Below are 27,585 nucleotides of genomic sequence, written 5' to 3'. Positions count from 1 at the left end.
ACCCCCATAGGTAGGGACAATAATAAAATAAAGAAAATATTTTTTTTTCTTTTTCCACTAGGGTTAGGGTTAGAACTAGGGTTAGAACTAGGGTTAGGGTTAGGGGTAGGGTTACGGGTAGGGTTAGGGGTAGGGTTATGGCATGTGCACAGTGCGGATTTGGCTGCGGATCCGCAGCGGATTTGGCTGCGGATCCGCAGCGGATCGGCAGCGGATCGGCCGCGGATCGGCCGCGGATCCGCAGCGGATCGGCCGCGGATCCGCAGCGGATTGGCCGCTGTGAATTCGAAGCAGTTTTCCATCAGGTTTACAGTACCATGTACACCTATGGAAAACCAAATCCGCTGTGCCCATGGTGCGGAAAATTCCGTGCAGAAACGCTGCGTTGTATTTTCCGCAGCATGTCAATTCTTTGTGCGGATTCCGCAGCGTTTTACACCTGTTCCTCAATAGGAATCCGCAGGTGAAATCCGCACAAAAAAAAACACTGGAAATCTGCTGTAAATCCGCAGGTAAAACGCAGTGCCTTTTACCTGCAGATTTTTCAAAAATCGTGCGGAAAAATCTCACACGAATCCGCAACATGGGCACATAGCCTTAGGGTTAGGGTTGGAATTAGGGCTAGGGTTTGAAATAGGGTTAAGATTAGGCTTGTGGTTAGGGTTACGGATAGGGTGAGGGGTGTGTTGGGGGTTACAGTTGTGGTTAGGGTTGGGATTAGGGTTACGGTTGGGATTAGGGTTGGAATTAGGGTTACGGGTGTGTTGCGGTTAGGGTTGTGGTTAGGGGTGTGTTGGGGTTAGGGTTGTGATTAGGGTTATGGCTACAGTTGGGATTAGGATTAGGGGTGTGTTGGGGTTAGTGTTGAAGTTAGAATTGAGGGGTTTCCACTGTTTAGGCACATCAGGGGTCTCCAAACGCAACATGGCGCCACCATTGATTCCAGCCAATCTTGCGTTCAAAAAGTCAAATGGTGCTCCCTCCCTTCCAAGCCCCGACGTGCGCCCAAACAGTGGTTTACCCCCACATTTGGGGTACCAGCGTACTCAGGACAAACTGGGCAACAACTGTTGGGGTCCAATTTCTCCTGTTACCCTTGCAAAAATAAAAAATTACTTGCTAAAACATAATTTTTGAGGAAAGAACAATTATTTTTTATTTTCACGGCTCTGCGTTATAAACTTCTGTGAAGCACTTGGGGGTTGAAAGTGCTCACCACACATCTAGATAAGTTCCTTCGGGGGTCTAGTTTCCAAAATGGGGTCACTTGTGGGGTGTTTCTACTGTTTAGGCACATCAGGGGCTCTGCAAATGCAATGTGACGCCCGCAGACCATTCCATCAAAGTCTGCATTTCAAATGTCACTACTTCCCTTCCGAGCCCTGACGTGTGCCCAAACAGTGGTTTACCCCCACATATGGGGTATCAGCGTACTCACAACAAACTGGACAACAAATATTGGGGTCCAATTTCTCCTGTTACCCTTGTGAAAATAAAAAAATGCTTGCTAAAACATCTTTTTTGAGGAAAGAAAAATGATTTTTTATTTTCACGGCTCTGCGTTGTAAACTTCTGTGAAGCACTTGGGGGTTGAACGTGCTCACCACACATCTAGATAAGTTCCTTGGGGGGTCTAGTTTCCAAAATGGGGTCACTTGTGGGGGGTTTCTACTGTTTAGGCATATCAGGGGCTCTGCAAACGTAACATGATGCCCGCAGACCATTCCATCAAAGTCTGCATTCCAAAACGTCACTACTTCCCTTCCGAGCCCCGGCATGTGCCCAAACAGTGGTTTACCCCCACATATGGGGTATCAGCGTACTCAGGAGAAACTGGACAACAACTTTTGGCGTCCAATTTCTCCTGTTACTCTTGCAAAAATAAAAAATTCTGGGCTAAAAAAATATTTTTGAGGAAAGGAAACACATTTATTATTTTCACGGCTCTGCGTTATAAACTTCTGTGAAGCACTTGGGGGTTCAAAGTGCTCACCACACATCTAGATAAGTTCCCTTGGGGGTCTAGTTTCCAAAATGGAGTCACTTGTGGGGAGTTCCTACTGTTTAGGCACATCAGGGGCTCTGCAAACGCAACCTGATGCCCGCAGAGCATTCCATCAAAGTCTGCATTTCAAAACGTCACTACTTCCCTTCCAAACCCCGACGTGTGCCAAAACAGTGGTTTACCCCCACATATGGGGTATCAGCGTACTCAGGAGAAACTGGACAACAACTTTTGGGGTCCAATTTCTCCTGTTACTCTTGCAAAAATAAAAAATTCTGGGCTAAAAAAATATTTTTGAGGAAAGGAAACACATTTATTATTTTCACGGCTCTGCGTTATAAACTTCTGTGAAGCACTTGGGGGTTCAAAGTGCTCACCACACATCTAAATAAGTTCCCTTGGGGGTCTAGTTTCCAAAATGGAGTCACTTGTGGGGAGTTCCTACTGTTTAGGCACATCAGGGGCTCTGCAAACGCAACCGGACGCCCGCAGAGCATTCCATCAAAGTCTGCATTTCAAAACGTCACTACTTCCCTTCCGAACCCCGACGTGTGCCAAAACAGTGGTTTACCCCCACATATGGGGTATCAGCGTACTCAGGAGAAACTGGACAACAACTTTTGGGGTCCAATTTCTCCTGTTACCCTTGGGAAAATAAAAAATTGTGGGCTAAAAAATCATTTTTGAGAAAAGAAAAATTATTTTTTATTTTCATGGCTCTGCGTTATAAACTTCTATGACGCACTTGGGGGTTCAAAGTGCTCACCACACATCTAGATTAGTTCCTTGGGAGGTCTAGTTTCCAAAATGGGGTCACTTGTGCGGGAGCTCCAATGTTTAGGCACACAGGGGCTCTCCAAACGCGACATGGTGTCCGCTAATGATTGGAGCTAATTTTCCATTCAAAAAGCCAAATGGCGTGCCTTCCCTTCCGAGCCCTGCCGTGCGCCCAAACAGTGGTTTACCCCCACATATGGGGTATCATCGTACTCAGGACAAACTGGACAACAACATTTGGGGTCCAATTTCTCCTATTACCCTTGGGAAAATAAAAAATTCTGGGCTAAAAGTCATTTTTGAGGAAAGAAAAATTATTTTTTATTTTCACGGCTCTGCGTTATAACCCCCAGGTGCTTCACAGAAGTTTATAAGTGCTCACTATGCATCTAGATAAGTTCCTTGGGGGGTCTAGTTTCCAAAATGGAGTCACTTGTAGGGGAGCTCCAATGTTTAGGCACACAGGGGCTCTCCAAATGCGACATGGTGTCCGCTAACGATTGGAGCTAATTTTCCATTCAAAAAGTCAAATGGCACGCCTCCCCTTCCGAGCCTTGCCGTGCACCCAAACAGTGGTTTACCCCCACATGTGAGATATTGGTGTACTCAGGAGAAATTGCCGAACAAAATTTAGGATCCATTTTATCCTGTTGCCCATGTGAAAATGAAAAAATTGAGGCTAAAATAATTTTTTTGTGAAAAAAAAGTACTTTTTAATTTTTACGGATCAATTTGTGAAGCACCTGGGGGTTTAAAGTGCTCACTATGCTTCTAGATAAGTTCCTTGGGGGGTCTAGTTTCCAAAATGGGGTCACTTGTGGGGGAGCTCCAATGTTTAGGCACACGGGGGCTCTCCAAACGCGACATGGTGTCCGCTAAAGATTGGAGCCAATTTTTCATTCAAAAAGTCAAATGGCGCTCCTTCCCTTCCGAGCCCTGCCGTGCGCCCAAACAGTGGTTTACCCCCACATATGAGGTATCAGCGTACTCAGGACAAATTGGACAACAACGTCCGTGGTCCAGTTTCTCCTTTTACCCTTGGGAAAATAAAAAAATTGTTGCTAAAAGATCATTTTTGTGACTAAAAAGTTAAATGTTCATTTTTTACTTCCATGTTGCTTCTGCTGCTGTGAAACACCTGAAGGGTTAATAAACTTCTTGAATGTGGTTTTGAGCACCTTGAGGGGTGCAGTTTTTAGAATGGTGTCACTTTTGGGTATTTTCAGCCATATAGAACCCTCAAAATGACTTCAAATGTGAGGTGGTCCCTAAAAAAAATGGTTTTGTAAATTTTGTTGTAAAAATGAGAAATCACTGGTCAAATTTTAACCCTTATAACTTCCTAGCAAAAAAAAAAATTGTTTCCAAAATTGTGCTGATGTAAAGTAGACATGTGGGAAACGTTATTTATTAACTATTTTGTGTCACATAACTCTCTGGTTTAACAGAATAAAAATTCAAAATGTGAAAATTGCGAAATTTTCAAAATTTTCGCCAAACTTCCGTTTTTTTCACAAATAAACTCAGAAATTATCGACCTAAATTTACCACTAACATGAAGCCCAATATGTCACGAAAAAACAATCTCAGAATCGCTAGGATCCGTTGAAACGTTCCTGAGTTATTACCTCATAAAGGGACACTGGTCAGAATTGCAAAAAACGGCAAGGTCATTAAGGCCAAAATAGGCTGGGTCATGAAGGGGTTAATGATGGGCGAATATACTCATTACTCGAGATTTCCCGAGCACTCTCGGATGACCTCAGAGTATTTTTTAGTGCTCGGAGATTTAGTTTTCATCGCCGCAGCTGATTGATTTACATCTGTTAGCCAGCATAAGTACATGTGGGGGTTGCCTGGTTGCTAGGGAATCCCCACATGTAATCAAACTGGCTAAGAGATGTAAATCATTCAGCTGCGAAGATGAAAACTAAATCTCCGAGCACTAAAAAAATACTCAGAGGTCACCCAAGCGTGCTCGGGAAATCTCGAGTAACGAGTATACTCGCTCATCACTATTCATAATCATTTAAAAACAACAATACTAAATGTTTTAACTCAGGAAGAGTTCAGAAATCAATATTTTGTGGAATAATCACGATTTTTAATCACAGCTTTCATACATCTTGGCAGTCTTTCACACTGCTTTTGGGTGACCTTATGCCACTCTTGGTACAAAAATTTAAGCAGTTCTTCTTTGTTTGATGGCTTGTGACTATCCTTCTTCCTCTTGATTACATTCCAGAGGTTTTCAATGGGGTTCAGGACTGGAGATTAGGCTGCCCATGACAGGGATTTGATGTGGTGGTCGTTCATCCACACCTTGGTTGACCTAGATGTGTGGCATGGGGAACGCTGGAAAAATCAGTCCTTAGAGTTGGGGAACATTGCCTGAGCAGAAGGGATCAACTGTTTTTCTAGTATAACCTTGTAAGCGGCTGGATTCATACGTCCTTCACAATGATTAACCTGCCCAATTCCAGCCTTGCTGAAGCATCCCCAGATAATCACTGATCCTCCACCAAATTTCACAGTGGGTGCAAGACACTGTGGCTTGTACGCCTCTCCAGGTCTCCGTCTAACCAGTAGATGACCAGGTGTTGGGCAAAGCTGAAAATTAGACTCATCAGAGAAGATTACCTTACTCCAGTCCTCTATGGTCCAATCCTTATGGTCTTTGACAAACTTCAGCCTGGCTCTCATTTGCTTATCATTGATGAAAGGCTTTTTTCTAGGTTTACATGACTTGAGTCCTGCCTCTAGGAGCCTGTTACGAACTGTTCTTGCTGTGCGCTTCACCCCAGCTGCCATTTGCCATTCCTTTTGTAGGTCACTTGATGTCATCCTGCGGTTGCTGATTGACATTCGAATAAGATGACGGTCATCCCCGGTCAGTGGAGAGTCATTTTCGCCTTCTGCCTGTCTGTAGCTTTCTTGTCCCCAATGTCTGCTGCTTGACCTTGTTGTAATGGACTGCTGTCTTAGAAATGTTAAGGATGGAGGCAACATGACGCTCACTGTATCACTCTATAAGTAAAGCCAGAATTGAGCCCTTCTTTTCCTCACTCAAGACTTTTCTTTTCAACTCCTTTGGCATGGTTAAAAGTTATTTTTTCATTCCTATTACTTTTGGGACATTACTAGCACTTTTTGCCATCCAGCTTATCCTATTGCAAGAGGATTGTAAACACCACAGCAGGGTTTTTTTTACACTTTCCTTCATTAAATAAGATTTGGTTCAGGTGATCACCTAATCAGAAGCACATTAAGTAGAATGAGGTGTACTCTGGTTGGAATTCAACTGACACTGGAATGGAACGGCTGTCAGACATGTAGAGAAGCTGATTTTTATAAAACTGTGCAGTGGTCTCTTAATTTTTGCCAGAGCTGTATATGGCTCTTCTACCTTCCAACTATGCCTACCTGATTTCTTTGCAACAATGCCTAACTTTTAACATTGATCTAAATAAATACTGCTTATTTTGCCTGCTGGAGCTGGATCCTTCCTTCAACTTGTGCACATTCCATCACTCCTCCCTATACTATTACGTGTTCTGTGGTACATTTCAGTGGCATGTAACACTACAAAAAAGCGTTTAAAAAGGTTTCTGGATTCAATTACTCATCCATAGAGTATGTGATTTGTGATACATAACAGTGGTATTAAACTCCAAAAAAAAAAGCTTTGCTGCAGGTGACCATTTTTTTTTTAAATAAAAAAAAAGACCACTTTGTGGTAGTTCCCTGGATTGAGAAAATAACCGATCTGGATACCCCCAAATACGCCAGACGCCCTCCTCTTATCAATGTCATCAATAAGTAAACGCATGTACAAAAGGTTGCCAATAGGCTACCTAATACAGGCATCTAAGAATGTCATTCCACAGCACTGGAAAAGCACTACTCCACCCACTGTGGAGGAATGGTTTGCAGAGATTTCTCTCCTTAATAGGATGGAGCATCTCATTGCCCCCTCACCGACTGATGTTGATAGATACTGTGTGATTTGGAGGGATTGGATGGATTTCGAAAACTGACGCCTACCATCTATCCCTCAACTAAGACTAAGATTATCGGGGATGTTCTCACAACAATGTTCATAATCACTCTCTATTGATTGATGGTCTGCCGTCGACTACTTAATCTCTATCTTTCATATGAAAAAATACATGCTTGATCGCGATATTGATGGAAAACTCTCCCTACACTCCCAATGTTTTGTAGTTATGCACAGATTTATAGTTGTATATTGCCCCCTGTACTATTTGTATTGTATTTTCATGTGCTTTCTAAACACAAAAATAAAAAACTTGAATTTGAAAAAAAACAAACCATGGTTTCAAGAGACCTAGCAATTAGAAAATGCGTAAGGTGTGTGGTAAGGGACGGGGAACTGGAACTGCAGATGATGGTGCACGCAGATACTGAGGACGTGAGGGAGGTGCAACTACCCCTGTTGCTGGAGCACAAAAAACACAACTATCCACGACACATAGGTTCCTGTCCCACTTTGCAGAGAGCACAGAACACCACTTCTGAAGCCAGAGCAGAGCAAACAAATGGTAGGTTGGATAGCAGGTAATGCTTCCAGCATGCTTGGAAGCACCACACAGTCTCATCAGCCAACAGTCTGGATCACTTATGACCCTGAACCTCCTTGCTCCCACCATGTTGAGTCCCAGGATACTAGTGATCCCACACTAGGACACTCCGAGAAGCTCTTTACAACATCACTTCTTGATTGTGGCCTCTCAACCTGCATGCTCCAAGAGGGACAGGAGGACATGCTGTTTAGTGATGCACAAAACTTAGAGCAGCCACGGCCACAAGATGATGGTGGGGAACGGCAAATTTTGACTATGGAGGAAGATGATGATGAGACACAGTTGCCGATAAGTCAGGTGGTTGTTAAGTCAAAAAACTCAGTGGGACCAGGGTGAGGTGGTGGATGACAAAGTCACTGACTCAACCTGGTAATGTGGCATGCAAAGCAAGGCCAACAGTGCTGAGGGATCGACAGCACTGAAAGAGGCAGGAAGAGGCAGTGGAGTGACCAGAGGGAGAGAGCGGGCAACTGTTCTGCAGAGCACCGACACCCCTGAATTTCTCCATCAAAGAGTTAGGTGCTCTTTTTTAAAAAGAGTTCTAAGGGTATGTTTCCACGTTCAGGAATCGCTGCGTGTTTGACGCTGCGCAGAGCCGCAGCGTCAAAGACGCAGCGTCCAGATGTTACAGCATAGTGGAGAGGATTTTATGAAATCCCGTCTCCACTATGTGTGGTAACACGCACCCGGCGGCCCTGCGATTCTGGACATGCGGCGGGTCTTTTAAGATCGCAGCATGTCCGTTTACCTTGCGGCGGCGCCCTATGTGTGGGGTGCGATGATGCCGGATGTGTGTAATGAACACATCCAGCATCATCGCGTCACAGAAGAGGGCGGAGCGGGTTTGCTGCTCCGTCCAAACCGCCAGCCATCCTGAACGTGGACACATACCCTAAGAAAAAAACAAATGGTAATTTGCAGCCTGTGCCATGCCAACATCAGCAGGGGCCTGACCACTAAAGGCATACCCACCACAGTATGATCAGTTACATGTCATCTAAGAACCCGGTTTGGTGAACCAAACGCATGGGTCCACAATTGGTGCTAGCATTACCAGTGGGTGACACCACTGCCTCTTGCCCTGTATTAGTTGGTTCCCAGCCGCCTGTCCATGACACTGGCACAGATGCTTCCCGCCCTGCACCTGTCTTTGCACATTCTGATGCACAATCATCAGGCACTTCCAAAACCTTGTCCCAGCACAGCGTTCAGCTGTCCCTACCCCAAACCTTGAAGCAAAAGAGAAAGTTTCCAGCCACCCACAGGCCCAAAAGGATAAACAGGCATGGATAAAAGAATGGAAAAATTGGTCTGGATTCAGTTAGTCATACATAGAGAATTAGGTGCTTTCTGTAAAATTTCGGTGATATATAAGACTCCAAAAAGCATTGAAATAGTGGTCTGTACTCATTTACACATCCATACAGTATTCCATGCTTTGTATTAAACTTTAGTGCTATGTAACACTCCAAAAAAGAATTCCAAGATGAATCAGTGCTGAGTAATAAGAACATAAAGGCTTGTCTCATTTTTGCCAGAAAACATCTTGATGATCCTCAAAACTTTTGGGAGAATACTCTGGACCAATGAGACAAAAGTTGAACTTTTTGGAAGGTGTATGTCCCATTACATCTGGTGTAGAAGTAACACAGCATTTCAGAAAAGAAACATCATACCAACAGTAAAATATGGAGGTGGTAGTGTGATGGTCTGGGGCTGTTTTGCTGCTTCAAGATCTGGAAGACTTGCTGAGGTAAAGGGAGCCATAAATTCTGCTGTCTAACAAAAAATCCTGAAGGAGAATGTCCAGCCATCTGTTTGTGACCTCAAGCTGAAGCGCACTTGGGTTATGCAGCAGGACAATGATCCAAAACACACCAGCAAGTCCACCTCTGAATGGCTGAGGCCGGAGACACACTGGTGCGAGATACGGCCGAGTCTCGGTGGTTAAAAGCAAGCTGTGGCACCGGCACTCCGGAGCGGAGCGTGCGGCTCCATGTATTGCTATGCAGCTGCACGCTCCGCTCCGGAGTGCAGGTGCCACAGCTTGCTTTTAACCACCGAGACTCGGCCGTATCTCGCACCAGTGTGTCTCCGGCCTTAAGAAAAGCAAAATTAAGACTTTGGAGTGGCCTAGTCAAAGTACTGACCTTAATCTGATAGAGATGCTGTGGCATGACCTTATAAAAGCGGTTCATGCTTGAAACCCTCCATTGTGGGTGAATTACAACAATTTTGCAAAGATGAGTGGCCAAAATTCCTCCAGGGTATTGTAAAAGACTAATTGCTAGTTATCACAAACACTTTATTGCAGTTGTTGCTGCTAAGGATGGTCCAACCAGTTATTAGGTTTAGGGGGCAATCACTTTTTCCCACAGGGCCATTTAGGTTTGGATTTCTTTTTCCTTTAATAATAAAGATCTTCATTTAAAAACTACATTTTGTGTTTACTTGTGTTACCTTGGTCTAATATTTAAATATATTTGGTGATCTCAAACATTTAAGTGTGAGAAACATGCAAAAGATTTGAAAATCTGGAAGGGGCAAACACTTTTTTATACAACTGTATATCTGTATTCACACGAGAACAATCTATGACTTCTCTGAACTTAGTAATTACTATTCACCTGGGGGGTTATCTGTAGGAATCTCCTCTTCACACCACTCATCACCCCTCACATATGTCTCTGTAGTATTAATGTGGGTCAGATCTTCACCCTGAAACAAATATTGTAAAAGTCACAGACAGATGGAGAAGTCACATCTATGATCAGCTCTAATCCTGCCATCTCCACCGTTCTCATTACACAAGTATAAAACATATAATACTGGTGGATAAAACAAGACTGAACACAAGACATTTACCACCGTCTATACATCATAGGGGAGATCTCATGACACCTTCTCTCCATCTACCTGATGATCCTGAGGAACATTGGGATCTTCTTGTTTACAGTCCTGTGGAAGAGGAGGACGGGGACATCTCTCTGGTGTTGTCCTCTTACTGGATAGATCTGGAGGAAACACATACAGGGACTGAATTTATTCTTTATATACAGATAATTATTGGCCGTGTGTATTTAGTCCTGTCGATTACCTGGTGATGTGAGGGGCTGGGGAACCTCCATTATGACGTCCTTGTATAGATCTTTGTGTCCTTCTAAATACTCCCACTCCTCCATGGAGAAATAGACAGCGACATCCTGACACCTTATAGGAACCTGACACATACAGTGATACCGTCATCCCCCCGATCCCTTCATAGTGTTACTGTATAATGTCCCAGCATTCCCAGCAGTGTCACCTCTCCAGTCAGCAGCTCAATCATCTTGTAGATGAGTTCCAGGATCTTCTGGTCATTGATGTCCTCATGTATCAGGGGGTGAGGTGGAGCTCCTGTGATTGGGCTCAGGGGTCTTCCCCATCCCTCAGACACAGGATCCTGACAGCGCTCACTAGAGGTTTTCTTCACTACTGTGTAATCCTGGTTATGGAGAGACACATTAATAAATCTCACTACAGACATTTCCAGAGTCCTCACCTCTCCAGTTCTGTCCATCTGTTATTCCTATAGATAAGAATGATGTAATGTGACATCATCAGAATCTCTCACCTCTCCAGTAAGCCGGAAGAGGATCTCTAGGGTGAGGTGCAATATTCTCTCCGCCATCTTGTCTCTGTCCCCATCCATGCTCGGCCGTCAAGGAAATTACGGAAAAGATACCAGTTATTAGTATCTGATATTGAAAAAATCTAAACAGAAAGGAGAGGAGTCTGTGTAAAAATATACAAAATACAATGTAAAATATTCTATTACTAGAAGTGTGATGTGAGTGTACGGAATATATACGATGGAGCACTATAGCGGGGTTGTTCAGTGGTTCCATGTTTACGTGGGTTTCCTCCGACACTGAAGGATTACTAATAGGTTATATTATGATCCCTATTGGGGACACGGATGACGACTAAGTTACTGGGAATATAAAGTAAGTAATATATGTACATCTAGAGGTTACACTGATAATACCTCGGTCTTGTCAGTTGGATTCACAAGAGTTATAACTAAAGTTAGATAATTTTGGAGATAATTAACAATAGAAGTAACTCAATATGCAGCACAATGTCTTTACACGGCCAACCAATGTGGTTATGTCTCATTTGTGTACATCGGGTCACTCCCCGATGAGGTCGTATTACTGCAGTGGGCATTCGTCTCCGGTCTCCGTCCAATATCTACTTATGTAGGTGAAGAAGAACAACCCCAAATAGTAAAGAACCAGAACAGGGAGCGGAAATGGAGGAAATTGGACAATGGCGAGAAGGAAAAGTGACCCAAATATGTGATCTCCAGCACCTACCTCCACCCGCAGAGCCGCACTCCACATATGGCTGCTCTGTGTGCACAGGACCTGTGATGAGGTCACAGGAGGGGAGGAGTCAGGGGTCACATGATCAGGGGCCTCAGTGTATGCAGGACTCTGCTGTGCTGGTTGTCATGGTGCTGGATGAGGGGAAGTTTATGTGTGGGGTCAGGAGGGGTTTACATGGTGGATGTAGCAGAGCCGTGTGTTTATGAGGTGTACGGAGCAGAGCCGTGTGTGTACGAGGTGTACGGAGCGGAGCCGTGTGTGTACGAGGTGTACGGAGCAGAGCCGTGTGTGTACGAGGTGTACGAAGCGGAACCGTGTGTGTATGAGGTGTACGGAGCGGAGCCGTGTGTGTACGAGGTGTACGGAGCAGAGCCGTGTGTGTAGGAGTTGTACAGAGCGGAGCCGCATGTGTACGAGATGTACGGAGCGGAGCCGTGTGTGTACGAGGTGTACGGAACGGAGCCGTGTGTGTGTACGAGGTGTACGGAGCGGAGCCGTGTGTGTGTACGAGGTGTACGGAGCGGAGCCGTGTGTGTACGAGGTGTACGGAGCGGAGCCGTGTGTGTACGAGGTGTACGGAGCGGAGCCATGTGTGTACGAGGTGTACGGAGCAGAGCCGTGTGTGTACGAGGTGTACGGAGCGGAGCCGTGTGTGTACGAGGTGTACGGAGCAGAGCCGTGTGTGTACGAGGTGTACGGAGCATTGCCGCGTGTGTACAGGGTGTACGGAGCGGAGCCGTGTGTATACGAGGTGTACGGAGCGGAGCCATGTGTAAGAGGTGTACGGAGTGGAGGTGTGTGCGTAAGAGGTGTACGGAGAGGAGCCGTGTGTGGGTACAAGGTGTACAAAGCAGAGCCGTGTACGAGGTGTACGGAGCGTTGACGCGTGTGTACGGAGCGGAGCCATGTGTGTACGAGGTGTACGAAGCGGAGCCATGTGTAAGAGGTGTACGGAGCAGAGCTGTGTGTACGAGATGTACAGAGCTGAGCCTTGTTTATGTGTGGGGTCAGGAGGGGTTTACAGCGTGGATGTAGCAGAGCCATAGCTCCCGACCATCCTGGATTGGGGGCTCAGTCCCTCCATACGGAAACATCAGGGCTTCTAATACTCACCTTTCTCTGACCTCTTCATTGCTCTGTAGCTCCTCAGGGGCGGAGCCATCTCTGCTCAGTGCATAAATTAAAGTATAGTATCCTTCTCCTGTGATCACATCTCCTCGGGTCTTCATGTTTTCAGGCAGCAGCTTTATCTAGGAGCCACAGCTCAGAATGATACATAGGAGAATTTGGTAATCTTCAGCTCTATTGCAGGCAGTTACTCCAGAAGCAGATTATACATGTACATAGATATGCATTCTCTATAACAATGTATTTCTATGTACCCTGTACATTGACGGTAAGGAAAAAGTCCGATTTTCTGGTTCCTATAAAACTGCTAAAAAATTACCATTTTTCTAATTTCTTTTTCTGTGAGACTCCCTAGTAATCGATCCCACAACCTTCGACATTACAAGAAAGAGCTAAAGCTGTTGAGCCCCAGACTCTGGTGATGTGATGGAGAGAATTTTGTGTACTTGATCTGTATTGCAGGCTCTGACTCCACAGGTAAATTGTACTGACACACTGTACACAGCAGTGGACTTTTATGTACGGTATTTGGATTCTAGAGGGAAAATACAAGAGATTTTTTTCATCCTATAAAATTACTCAAAAATAATGAGGAACACTTAAATTATTGTCATTATTAATGCGTTTTATTTCTTTAATTATAACCATCACAAATCGGCAAATAACAAGGACATATTTGGTGTCACTGTAGTTGTAACAACCCGCATAACACCGTGATTAGATTTTTTTACAGGATCTGTAAATGACTTAAAAAATGGCATGATTGATATTTTTTCTCTATTAAACCCATTAAAACCGCACTGCTATACCTGTGGCCACATAACGTTGTTTTTTTGCGTTCAGGCACGCCAATGGCCGGGTTTACCTGTCCCTGTATTGCACCTCTATTTGTTTCTTTATTTCGCCAAGGACCTCCGTACAGCCACCGAGTGCGGCTCTTCTTTCAAGTGGATGTAACTAAGAACTTTGCTGGACTGCATAGCAGGGAATGGAGTAATTACCTACTTCATTACTTTATAGTGTTTTTGCTATGTTTGTGGAGTTTTGTAATGTGAAACTGGATACATATTGGCACAAATGCTATGATTGCAGGGTGAGCAAATTAGGTAGATCTTCTTACTTCAATTTTTAGAAATCGTCTATTTGCAGCCTGGTTTGTCACCTAGCCCAAAGCGTGCTATTCAGTGTACAGTGCACATATACAACCCTTTTTTTGTTTTTATTGTGTTTTTACTGGTGTTCATTCACATACTGTATATACCTATTGTGCTGTTGATGTATACAAAGTTTTTTGCAATATAGCACACTTGTTGTGTGTCCTATGTGTTCCTGGAAAGGACATACTAGCTCAGAGGTAAATACCTATGTATGGTTTCTTGAATGTATCTTACTAAAATGTGCACGTTTGACAGGGTGTGCAACATACCTGTTTGCAGCTTTTGTTTTTTTCCCATAGGCTGTCCTTCTCTGAAGGCTTTTAGCGCTGGGGTGTCTCACTTTGTATCTGGTATGTAATATTGACAATAAGCATTGACAAATTTTTTTTGGATTTAATTAGTCATCCATAGAATATTATGTGCTTACTGGTCGACAGGGATGGTAGAATTAAGCAAGACTCCCAAGGGAGACGGAGGAATATTGGAGCTAGGCCAAGCTGGTGCGACAGTGGAGGTGGCAGGAGCCTGTGGTCCGGAACCGGCATCTTTCCCAGAACCACCAAAGCCCAAACTCAGGCCGCGACCTTCACCGCTGGGGTTTTTGCAGATGGGAGAGCCAGGATCCAGCAACTAGTGAGCGGACTGCGGGTCTAGGCTGGTCATAAAAGAGGAGGTGAGCCAGGATCAGGGCTGGAGACATGCTAGGGGGCCCCCTAGCCACAAAATACTGAGGGTTGGCAACCCGGGAGGAGGTCATGGGAGTTCATAAAAGAGTTTGGGACTCATCGACTCATGTCATTCAACCAGTGGGCAGTAGAGACGGAACACTTGCCTCAAAGGCTGCAAGAGCTAATGGCTGGATCCAGGGTCACATTCCTCAAAACTTTGCTGGTATGCGGAGAGTGTGATGCAAGAAGGAAGGGAGCAGGGTGAACCCTTCTTACAAAATCAACAGGCCTGGGAGAGGCTCCTCGAGGCGGCTTGAGATGGGGCTACCACCCCCTTAGGGTTACATCATCTCCTATGCAGGACCAGGCAATGGTACAGGTGAAACCAAGGCTATTTCTACATATTCTCCCCAAAAAATGTCAATTTTTTTTCCTGGATTCAGGATTAACGTGCTTTGTGTAAAAAAATTACGGTGGTTTAAAATTTTTAAAAACCCTTGGCCTGCTACAGTTCACAAAATATTTTTGTTCTGAAAATTCACTGTTGTCATATATACTGTATAACCTGCTTTGTGGGAAATTTTGTTGGCTTGAAATAAAAAAAGAAAAATTGTCCTGCTACAGGTGTACAAATTTGGTTGTTCAAAATTTGACTATTGTCATATATATTGTAGAACTTCTTTTGTATGAAATTTCGTTGGCCTGAAATGAAATCCAAACAGGGCCTGCTACAGGTGTACGAACTTGGTCCCTTGGTACTCAGTCCCCAGCAACCACTACATCTCAGAGGGTGGCGTTCCCGCCTTGTACCAGCACATGTCCAGGAACATCACCCGTGTCCTTACCAACGCGTTACTGAGATTGTCCACTTAAGGACTGACACGTGGACAAGCACTTGTCGTCAAAGACACTTCATATCTCTGACAACATACTGGGTGAATATTGTGGAGGTCGGGGCCGAGACCGCCACTAGCACGTCACATGTGCTACCGACAATGAAGATTACTGGGACTACTTCTTTCAGGATTTCCTTCATCTCCTCCAGCAGTTCCTGCACCTCCTCTCTTGCTCCTCCTCCTCCATCTCTGGTGTGCTATCTCAGACCATGTCATCTATATCAGGCGGAAGATCTGCAGCACTGCCTCAGAAAAGCAGCAACAGGCTCTGCTGAGTCTAATTGAAAGGAATAAAAGACCTCAGATCTAAGGTTTTCGCTGCTGAACCTCCAACCAAGCATGGTCATGTGTGATAATGGCCGTAACCTGGTGGCGGCTTTGAAGCATGACAAGCTCACACACATGCGATGCTGACCCACTTGCTCAACTTGGTAGTTCAGTGGTTTCTGAGAACCTACCAAGATTTGACAGAGCTTCTGATCGAGGTACGCTGAGTCAGTGGCCATTTCCGCAAGTCAGCTCTGGCAGTGCTGCAGCAGCGCATGCAAATGCCAGCTCATCGACAGGCGTGCAATGTAACCACATGCTGAAACTCCACACTACACATGCTGGCAAGTCTTTGAGAGTAGCAGAGGGCAGTTGTGGAATACCAGCTCCAACACGCCTGTCAGTATTTTGGTCAGCCTACGCAGATAACAACCACTGAAGAGTGGGCTTATTTGTTTGACATTTGTGTGGTTCTCCAAGATTTTGAGGACTCCATAAAGATGGTGAGCGGCTTTGACGACATAGTCAGTGCTGCAATCCCGCTTCTGTGCCTACTTAAATGGTCGCTGCTCATAATTAAGCATGAAGCTATGCATGTGGACCAGGTGGAGATGAAGGACAACATGAAGCAGGAGACACTACGCAACCTCGTCTCATCTGCTTAGTGTGGGCTGGGTAAAAATGAGGAAGTAAACGCTGAGGAAGAGGAGTAGGAACAGGAGTTGGCTGATGGTCTGAGGAGGAAGAGTATAGTCATCATGGTGGAGACAAGGAAGTGTTGGCTGTAGGAATCTTGTCCCATATGGCCATCTTTATTTCCCGCTGCCTTTCCCATGACCCTTAAAATATATTCATCTTGCCCCACCCCCCCAAAAAAAAATACCATTGTTCATCCTGCAAGACCCACACTACAAACATGATGTTGCGTCTCTCCTTCCTGAGGCGGAGAGGTCTGCGAAATGGTGCTATAGATGGCCATTGTGGAAAATATGTTGAAAAAATTCCCATCAGACAACTCTAGCAGCAGGGGGCAAGCTTCCTTGCACAACCAAGGAGGAGAGGTGAGGGAGACACACACCAAGTACAGCAGAGTCAAGGGAACACTGTCAAAGGCCTGGGTCAACTTCAAAACACCCTCCCAGCATCCAGACTCTGATGGCTGGGTATTTTTGAGAAGGATGGAACATTTTTAAAGATTGTAAAGCAGGGGTGGGGAACCTCAGGCCCCAGGGCCATTTACGGCCCTAGATGACCTTTTATCAGGCCCCTGAGCAGATTTTCAGGGACTGCGTTCTTAGGCAAAAAGCTGTATTTTGATTGCCACAAGCTCATTAACCCATTATCTACCAATGTCCTTTTTTCGGGACGCCTAATCTTTAGCTTCTACCAACTAAGATTTTATAATTTTTATAATTAGGTCCAATTTTTTCTGTTGCGTTTGTAAAATAAATGTTTACAAAACAGGAAATCATGTCATTGTCATTTTTAACTGAATATTGGGACGCTCTTTTCTGAAAAATCCGTACTTGAAAAATTTTGCAAATTATGTTTCTGATTCATTAGAACCCAAATCATTAAAAATCTGTCATTAAAAAAAAAGAAAATTGCTAATTTGGCAAGTAATGGGTTAATTTCTTCTTGCTCTGTTAGCACACACATGCAGTGTTCACTACTGAACATTGAAGGGCATGCAATAAAAGATTACATACTGACACCAGTGCTAGAGCCAGGATGCATTTTGTGGGCGGAGTTTGTACAGCACCCGAAGGATGGTGTAAATATCCAAATGGCACTTCGCAGAAAAAAGATTCTCCACCCCTGTTGTAAAGCAATACCTGGCAGACAAAACCAGCGTACTCCTCCATTCCTCTGCAACCTTAAGCTATTGGGCCTCAAAGCTGGACATCTGGCATGAGCTGTGTCTCTATGTCTTGGAGGTGTTGTGCTGCCCTTCTGCTAGCTTATTGTCTGTGTGGGTTTTTAGAGTCCCCGGCGGGGATCATAAAATACAGGTGTTTGCGCCTGTCAACAGAAACTGCTGCCAGGCACACACTGATAAAAATGAACAAAGCCTGGATTAGTCCCGACTTTTCCACATTACCAGATGACAACAGCACATAAAGTGTTTTTAAATCTTCAATATTTGAATGAGCCCTGCCAGTTGTTACCTTTAACCCCTTTACTCCCCAAGCCTGTTTGCACCTTTATAAATTTTACAATTCTGACCAGTGTCACTTTATAAGGTAACTTTGAAAAGCTTCAATGGAATCCACTGATTCTGAGAGTTTTTTCATGACATTTTGTATTTCATAATAGTAGTAAAATTTCTTTGATATGACTTGCGTTTATTTGTGAAAGAAAAAAATGGAAATTTGGCAACAATTTGGAAAATGTTGCAATTTTCAAACTTTTAATTTTTATGCCCTTAACACATTGACCACCACAAAGCCTGTTTTCACCTTCCTGACAAGGCCAATTTTTACAATTCTGACCATTGTCACTTTATCAGGTAATAACTCTGGACGCTTCAACAGATCCCACTGATTCTGAGACTGTTTTCTCGTGACATATTGTACTTCATGATAGTGGTAACATTTCTTTGATATGATTTGCATTTGTGAAAAAAAATCGGAAATTTGGTGAAAATTTTGAAAATTATGCAATTTTCAAACTTTTAATATTTATGCCGTTAAATCAGAGTCATGTCACACAAAATAGTTAATAAATAAGATTTCCCACATGTCTACTTTACATCAGCACAATTTTGAAACATAATTTTTTTTGTTAGGAAGTTATAAGGCTTAAAAGTTGACCATCAATTTCTCATTTTTACAACAAAATTTGCAAACCATTTTTTTCAGGGACCACCTCACATTTGAAGTGACTTTTAGGGGCTTATATGACAGAAAATACCCAAAAGTGACACCATTCTAAAAACTGTACCCCCACAAGGTACTCAAAACTACATTTAATAGGTTTATTAACCCTTCAGGTGCTTTACAGGAATTAATGGTATGTGGAAGGAAAAAATAAACATTTAACTTTCTTTGAAAAAAATGTTCCTTTAGACCGAATTTTCTTCGGGTAACAGGAGAAAATGGACCATACAATTGGGCAATTTCTCTTGAGCATGCCGATACCCGATATGTGCGGGGAAAACTACTATTTTGGCACATGGCAGGGCTCACAAGGGAAGGGGTGCCATTTGACTTTTTGAATGTAAAATTTGCTGGCATAATTAGCAGACAGCATATCATGTTTGGAGAGCCCAAGATGTGACTAAACAGTGGAAACCCCCATAAGTGACCCCATTTTACAAATCAAACCTCTCAATGAATTCATCTAGGGGTGCCATGATTATATTGACACCACAGGTGTGTCACAGACTTTTATACCATTGGTCAGTGAAGAAAAAATAATTTACATTTTTATCATCAAGATTGTGTGTTAGCTCCAGGTTTTACATTTTCACACTGGGAAATGGGTAAAAAATGGCGCCAAGCTATAATTTTTCCATATTTCGGCTGACAGAGTCTTGTGGTGGCTTTTTTTGCGGGACGAGTTGACTTTTATATTTTTGATAGCTTCATATTCTGATTTTTGCGAGACAGAATGAACAAAAAAAAAAAATAATCAGGAAATGCTTTTTTTTCTTTTTAATACCATTCTGAGTGTGGTAAAATTGATGAGGCAGCTTTATTCTTTGGGACAGTACGATTACAGTGATACCCAAGTTATATTTTTTTTGTGTTTTGGCGCTTTTACACAATAAAACTATTTCATAGAAAAAAAATTATTATTTTTCCATAGCTTAATTCTGAGAGCTATAACTTTTTATTTTTCTGCTGATTGAGCTGTATGCAGCTTGTTTTTTGTGGGGTCAAGATGATGTTTTCAGCGGTACCATTTTTATTTACATCCGTCTTTTTTATCACGTTTTATTGCACTTTTGGCGGTATGATAAAGCATTGCTTTTTGCCTCATTTTTGTTACGATGTTGAATGAAGGAAGGGGTTAACTAGTGGGACAGTTTTATAGAGCGGGTAGTATTGCGTTATCCTGAGGGAAGCGCGAAGGGAACCCATTCCCTTCTCGATGCTCCTGGATGTCGCTGTCACTACTGACAGCGGCATGGTTAAATGCCCACAATCGGTGCTAGTACCGATCGTGAGTATTGCTGTGGGTTGTCAGCTCTCACATAGAGCTGACACCTGCACCCGATCGCCAAGGCGCTCAGCGTGAGGCTGCGCGATCACGGCACTATACGTATACTGCTTACTGCTGTTTGCAGGAATGTAGCTCCCACAGAGCAGTATATGTATGCAACATGTCGGGAAGGGGTTAAATTAGAGAGTTATGCCACACAAAATAAGAGAGGGTCAGGGAGCATCCAACGCAGCACTGAATGTGTCCAAATGAGGCTGGCTACGATTGTTCACAGCTGGGTGCCGATCCCGCTGTTGAGCGCAGCCGAAGATACTTGAAAAAAATATTTTGTCCGGCACTCCAACCCGGTAAATAAAATGAAAAAAACTTTATTGAGGCATGCCTCAGGCATGTTATGCTGTGTTTTTAACTATGGCTTGACATGCCTCAATATAGGTTTTTTTATTTTACTTACCGGACAAAATCTCTCTTTTTCAATTGTCACACAAAATAGTTACTAAATAACATTTTCCACATGTCTACTTTATATCAGCACAATTTTTGAAACATATATATTTTTAGGAAGTTATAAGGGTTAAAATTGACCAGCGATTTCTAAGTGTTGTGATAAAATTTACAAAACCCATTTTTTAGGGACCTCATCACATTTGAAGTGACTTTGAGGGGTCTATATGACCGAAAAACTGCCCTCGAAAGACATATTCGAGAAGATTATTAACCTTTCAGGTGCTCCACAGGAAATGAAGCAATGTGGAAGGAAAAAATGAACAGTTAACTTTTTTCCCCAGGCTAACAGGAGAAAATGTGCCCCAAAAGTTATGCAATTTCACCTGGGTACATGGATATCCCATATTTTTGGGGCAAAATCACGGTTTGGGCACACGGCAAGGTTCAGAAGGGAAGAACCACCATTGTGATAGGATGCCATGTCGCGTTTGGAGACCCCCTGATGTGCCTAAACAGGCGAAACCCACACAAGTGACCCCATTTTGAAAACTAGACCCATCAAGGAATGTATCTAGATGTGTGGTGAGCACCTTGAACCCCCAGGTGCTTCACAGAAGTTTAAAACGTAGTGCCGTGATAATTTAAAAAAAAAAATCACATTTTTTCCACAAAAATGATCTTTTTGCCCCAAATTATTTATTTTCACAAGGGTAACAGTAGTAAAAGTACCCTCAAAGTTGTTTTGCAATTTCTCCTGAGTATGCCGATACCCCAAATGTAGGAGAAAAAACTGTTTGGGCGCATGACAGGGATCGGAAGGGAAGCCATGTCACATTTGGAGAGCCCCTGATGTGCCTAAACAGTGGAAATCCACAAGTGACCCCATTTTGTAAACTAGACCCCCCCATAGAAAATTATAATGTTGCTTTGTGAAAATTAAAAAAATTACATTTTTTTCACAAAATTTAGCTTTTACTTCACATTTTTTTTTATTTTCACAAGGATTACAGGTGAATATGGACCCCAAAATCTGTTTTGCAATTTCTCCTAAGTATGCTGATATCACATATGTATAATAAAATCACTGTTTGGGCGCATGACAGGACTCAGAATGGAAGGAGTGACATTTTAGAATGCAGACTTTGATGGAATGGTTTGCAGGTGTCGAAGCGTGTTTGGAGAGCCCCCGGTGTGCCTACACAATGGAAATGCCCAACAAGTAACCCCAATTTTTTTTTTAACTGATCCACTATTTTTTATTTATATGTGAATTCTATAATGTACTGGCATACGTAAGTTGTGTAGAGTGTATCAGGTTGGTATATGCGAGTTGGGTATCATTTGTCAGGTTGGTATACATGAGTTGTGTAAGCCAGAAATAAATGTAGTAGTCCATGGATGTGTGATACAGTTTGAAGCTTTCTTTTATACACAGGCCAGGTTTGCTGGGGAAGGTATCGCAAGTGGTGTCCTTGCATATCCGCCTTCTGTAACACACTCGGCACCTTTTTTGCGACCTTCCTTTCTTTGTGGTTTGAGGGAAATGTTGGCCTGGTCCAATATAAGCACACCTTCAGTTCCGGAAGTATTGAGGTACGCTCCTTCCTGATCTCTAAAGATTAGAGTCTTGATCACTACCTCCTGAAATTAAAGGTACGACGTACCAGTCTGGCCTGCACGGCCAGCTTCTTGTACCACACTTTGGCTTTTCTCATGGCACTGTATGGCTGGAGGACTTAATTAGAGAGATCAACTCTTCCCATGTTCTTGTACCCCAGTACACTGTGTAGTTTGTGGCTCTGTCTAGAGGTACCTCATACAGTGCTAAGGGTGCTGCCATCACCATGTATAGTGGTCAAGAAAAGGGCATCCTTCTTGTCCTTGTACTTGACCACCAGCATGTTGTCGCTACATTGGGCTCTGCTCTCACCCTTTCTGAGCTGCTGCCCAATTAGCATCTTAGGGAGGCCGCTCTGATTTTTGCAGACAGTTGGGCTACTTTCACACTAGCAACGTTCGACGCACGTCACAATGCGTCGTTATGTAGAAAAAACGCATCCTGAAAAGTTGCCCGCAGGATGCGTTTTTTCTCCATAGACTTATACATAGCGACGCATTGCGACGGAGTGCCACAAGTCGCAACCGTCGTGCGATGGTTGCGTCGTGTTTTGGTGGACCGTCGGCACAAAAAAAGTTACATGTAACGTTTTTTGTGCGTCGTGTCCGCCGTTTCCGACCGCGCATGCGAGGCCGGAACTCTGCCCCCTCCTCCCCGCTCATCACACTGGGCAGCGGATGCGTTGTAAGACTGCATCCGCTGTTGTGATTAATTAACACACTGTATGTCGGGCCGACGGTTTGCGACGGCCCGTACCGACGGACTAGTGTGAAACACATGTTTCAGTAGCTTGCACAGAGAGGGATTTCAAGAGTGGGATGCTGGTAAAAAAATTATTTATTTAGAGGTGATGACCATGATCCAGCATAAATCCTAAATTTGTGGCTGTACCGTAAGGTACACTCAGTATATAGAGCTTAATTCCGTACCTGGCCCTCTTACTGGACAGGTATTGCCGGAACTTGAGCCGCCCCTTGAAATGGATTACGGACTCATCCACGCAGATGTCCCTTTGGGGCATGTACACCTCAGCAAACTTGTTGCTGAAGTGATCAATGACCAGATGAACTTTGAAAAGACTGTCAAAGTTGGGGTCATCTCGGGGAGGATATTGTGTATTGTCATTGTAATGCAAACAATGGATGGCCTTAAAATGTTTACAGGTCATGGCCATGCAGAATAGTGGAGTGTTGTATAAAACTTCAACACTCCAATATTGTTGAAGTTCTGGCTTCTTCGCTATCCTCATCTGAAGGACCAGGCCCCAAAACATAATTTCTACTGCATTTACAAGACTCCAGTTATAAAATGACGGGCGGTTTTGTGCCAAAAATTGTTGGGCGTACAAATTTGTTTGGGCCACCATGAGGTTTACAAAATCCTCAGAGAAAAAAAAAAAAAACTTAGAAAAAGTCAATTTCTGTGAGGACAGTGGTGTCAAATTTGATTCCTGATTGTGTCACAAAATCAGGAATCAGTGGCTCATAATCTTCATGGGATCCATACAGGGCAACAGTGGGCGCTGGTCAAGTTTCTGTCCTGGGCCACCTGCGTGGCGATTCAGCATCACTTGAGGAAGAGCTGGAGGAGCAAAATTAAAGGCAGGTGGGATCCTCTCCCTCACTATCAGTGTCAGAGGCAAGGAAGGTGTGTGCCTCCTCCGCTAAATACAGTAATTAGGACGAGTGGGACACTTAAGTATGGGGTGTTTGTGTGTCTACCAAATTTTACTCCGGTGTGTGTGTGTGTGTGTGTGTGTGTGTGTGTGCTTGGTGTAAACATCTTTTTATTTAAAAAAGAAAGAAAAAGATAAAAATTAAAAAACAACAAACAGAGTTTGATGAATTTAGTAAAAAATACAGTATTAAATTATTATTTCTACAGTAGATTTTACTTTCCCTAATCTAAATTATTTTTTTAGTCTCTTTTCACACAAAAAAAACAAACAATCTGAGGGTGATCACTGATGTGCATCAGTGATCAGTTATCGACGGCTGTAGGATGGACACACGGATGATTCTTTTTTACCATGCTGACACTTAATTCAGTAAAAAATACTATAGTAAATAACTATGACTACAGTATTTTACTGTCCCTAATCTCCTTTTCTTTTTTTTTTCTTTTTTTTAGACTTTACTGACCCTAATTTAATTTAGTAAAAAAAATACTGGTGTAAGCGACGATTACTATGGTATATTTTTACTTTCCCTAATCTAACCCTATCAGGTAATCTAAATAATTTTTTTACTTGATTCTTTTTTCACACCAAAAAAGGTCACGAGTGCTCGACGACTGTAGATGCACGCATGGATGTGGTGCATAAAAAAACGGATAAAAAAACAGAAATAAGGAAAAAAAAAAACCTCCTTGCCAAAAATAATACAGGTGCTAATCAGTGCTATACGTCTGATCAGCAGTCGGCAGCTGTAGATGCACACACAGTGGTGGTGCAGGTGCGTAGGCATGAGCGAAAATGTTCAGCTCCCTCCCTATTCGGCAAGCTATAGTGCTTACCGAAGAAGCTGCAGCGGGAACCCGGATGCCTGGAGCGCTGTGATAATCAGGTGTCCGGCGCCGCAGCTGCATGTGTCGCTGCTGTGTGACCGTCGCAACACATGCATGTAGAGCCCGTGTGTTCGCTCATGTCTAGTGGTGGTGAATTAGTGAAAAAACAAGTTATGGAAAACAGCAAACAAGTGCGGATCAGTGATTTGCATCACTAATCAAAGCTCGGCTACTGAAGGTTGCACACACAGAAGTGGTGCAAAGGGGGTTAGGGGAGAAAAACAGACAGGGACACAAATGTGCTGGAAAACAGCAGGCAAGGATGTTGATCAGTGATTTGCATCACTGATCAAAGCTTGCAAATTGCCTCTTCTGAGAAAAAGAGGACTTAACTCTATAGCGCCACCTGTTGGAAGTAGCGATCCTACAAGTCACAATCAACCCTTTAACGAGTCGTGCAATATGACTTAGGATAAAAGCCAAATCAGTATCTCAATTCGCAGACATTGTGTTTCGGGCTGTTGGCCCTCGTCAGTGCGAAGCATGAGAACTGATTTGGCTAGGTGAGAGGCTCTGGACTGGGGTCTAAGGGGTAACTTCTCCTTATGGAGAGTGACATACCAGCTGGCTTGTCAAGGTAAGGAGGCTTATTCGCCGTGCAATGCTCCTCTGGGAATTTAAATATGCAAATTGCTTGGCAGCTGAAGGATGCTGGAGCACAAAAAAGGAAAACTGCAAAAAAAAAAAATCCATCAATCAAGTACTGATCAGTGCTGGATGGCAGAAGGCGGAGGGGGTAGGAACATGATGGGAAACTGGGGGATGTGAGGGGTTTAGGAGAGATCCGGCAAGGATCAGGAACTCTTCTTTCTTCTAAACCAGCAGCAGCAGGATCACAGGCATCAACAGCAAAAACAGGCTTTGCAGCACCAGAAGGCCCAGCCCATCGCACAGAGCAACATTGTGACCACCCTGTACAAATCCGCAGCTGGAAAGAGGAAGTACAGGGCGGTCACTGCCAGGTCACACCACGTCTGTGCGCTGATTGATGCAATCGGTCATTGTTGATCACACCAATCTGAGCTGGCCCTGGCACATCAATGAGAAATACTGAAATACTGAAGTCTTAAGTGAAACATTAAGGGGGCACCATAGGAGGGTCTTATAGGGATCCAACCTCAGCCTATAAAATAATGAATACCATAAGTTACAAGAAAACAGGTATAGGCTATAAAGCGGGGATCACCATACAGGCATGGATGTAAATTTCTTTATTTAGATACACAACAGCACACAAAAAACATTAAAGTAGTCACACATGTGACATAACTGGACATAACAAAAGCTCATAATAAAGCTAACTACCATAAACCAGATTAAATGTGTGCGATTACATACACTGACTCTATAAGCAGCGCACCAGCATTAATAAAGCACCTATTAACCCACACTCTATAGACGTCCAAGATTTCCCCATATTAACCCTTAATATAAAAAACCCGCCATGTTTCAATACAAACACAAACAGGGGCTTACCAAAATACAAGCGCCATGCAATGCTGTCCTTATAGCCCAGAATTGGGACAGAGTAAAGAGAGAGCTGGGTGGAAGATCAAATCAGGCGTGTCACCCGATGCGTGTCGCCACTCATGGTGGCTTCGTCAGGGGTTATCGCTACTTGTGTGCAGTGTCCTTCTTATATTAAGTGCTTGAATCACCAAAATAGATTGCAGCTGTGCTGCTTACCTGGGAAACGGTGAGGCAACCAAACCGGAAGTAACCAACTCGCCCGTGCACAGGATGTATGGAGCGATGTCACATAATATATTGCGCATGCGTCAGCAACCATATCACCGGACATACGTCAGCCAAGTATTATTATTATTTATTTATATAGCTGTACATGAGAAGGGGTTACATACAAGTATCCGCCGCTAGGTTGCCAAAGCGACGTGTATACTAAGTTATTGTGCATGCGCTGTTGTCCAAAGTGTCGTACATACATACCCTGGTCCCAAGGATCAAATGAAAGAAGTGACGCCCACATGAATTTAAGGCGCCTGTGCTGAAATCATCCCTGTGGCTTAGCAATTAAGGTGACGCATATATACAAACATCCCACCTGTATACTTGATGTATGGAGCGGTGCTACATACCGTACTGCGCATGTGTCAGCAGCCATGCCGCCGGACATAAGTCAGCCAAGTGTTCGCCACTACGTTACCAAAGCGACGTGTACACTAAGTTATTGCGCATGCGCTGTTATCCATAGTGCCGTACATACACACCCTGATCACAAAGATCCAATTGAAGAGGCGACGCCCACATGAAATCACGGCACCTGCACTGAGATCATCCCTGTAGCTTAGAAACTAAGGCAAAGCATATATACTGTCATGGCACCTACGCTTATAACCATAGTGTTATGAATACACAGCCTGGTCACAGAAAAGTCAAGTAATAAAAACAACGCCCACATAATGTAAAGGCACATATGCTAGGGTCATTTGAATAGTGATAGAGATCTAAGTTTCTGAAGATATATCACAGCACAAATATTAACATTTATATCAGACGCGTAGTGCCCCCATCAACCCCGCAGCACAAACACGCAAAAAACCACAAAAGCATATACAATGTGTCAGACGCAATATGGATGTGATTCCAGGATTTCTCTGGATGCAACATAAGTCCAATTGCCACCGGTATCTATATTTAGCCAGTGTCATTCCTGGAATATAGAACCCCGGAACTATATCAGTCCAGGTGGCGAAGTGGCTAGGATAAAGAACCCCCACGTCCTTACTGGTGTGTACCGGGGACCACGATAAGTCGTCAATTTAAAGAAAACCCAGCTAGAAATGACATGAGGTGTCAGACAGGAGGTACAGATTAATGCCTCCTCAGAGTCATGCTCACCTATTTCTGGTGGTTATGTGCAACACAGACCATTAGTGCACAACGACCATCCATTGG

General features: G+C 43.6%; 2 protein-coding genes across 4 annotated transcripts in view; both read right to left on the bottom strand.

Moving 5' to 3' along the window:
* LOC143766305 (uncharacterized) overlaps positions 1-27,585 on the bottom strand; it is a 272,862-nt gene that overhangs the window by 17,308 nt on the left and 227,969 nt on the right. For all 3 annotated transcript variants that reach the window (XM_077253874.1, XM_077253875.1, XM_077253876.1), the window contains 2 exons: positions 10,303-10,400; positions 10,014-10,104 (listed from right to left, as the gene is read on the bottom strand). In XM_077253874.1, coding sequence (XP_077109989.1) covers positions 10,014-10,104; positions 10,303-10,400 — 189 coding nt within the window. The remainder of the gene's footprint in view (positions 1-10,013; positions 10,105-10,302; positions 10,401-27,585) is intronic.
* The window catches only part of LOC143766306 (uncharacterized), a 152,497-nt gene that overhangs the window by 96,599 nt on the left and 28,313 nt on the right, over positions 1-27,585 (bottom strand). The window lies entirely within an intron of this gene.

Source organism: Ranitomeya variabilis, chromosome 4 (genome assembly GCF_051348905.1).
Source record: "Ranitomeya variabilis isolate aRanVar5 chromosome 4, aRanVar5.hap1, whole genome shotgun sequence".
Taxonomy (NCBI): domain Eukaryota; kingdom Metazoa; phylum Chordata; class Amphibia; order Anura; family Dendrobatidae; genus Ranitomeya; species Ranitomeya variabilis.
This window is presented reverse-complemented; position numbering and strand designations above follow the sequence as displayed.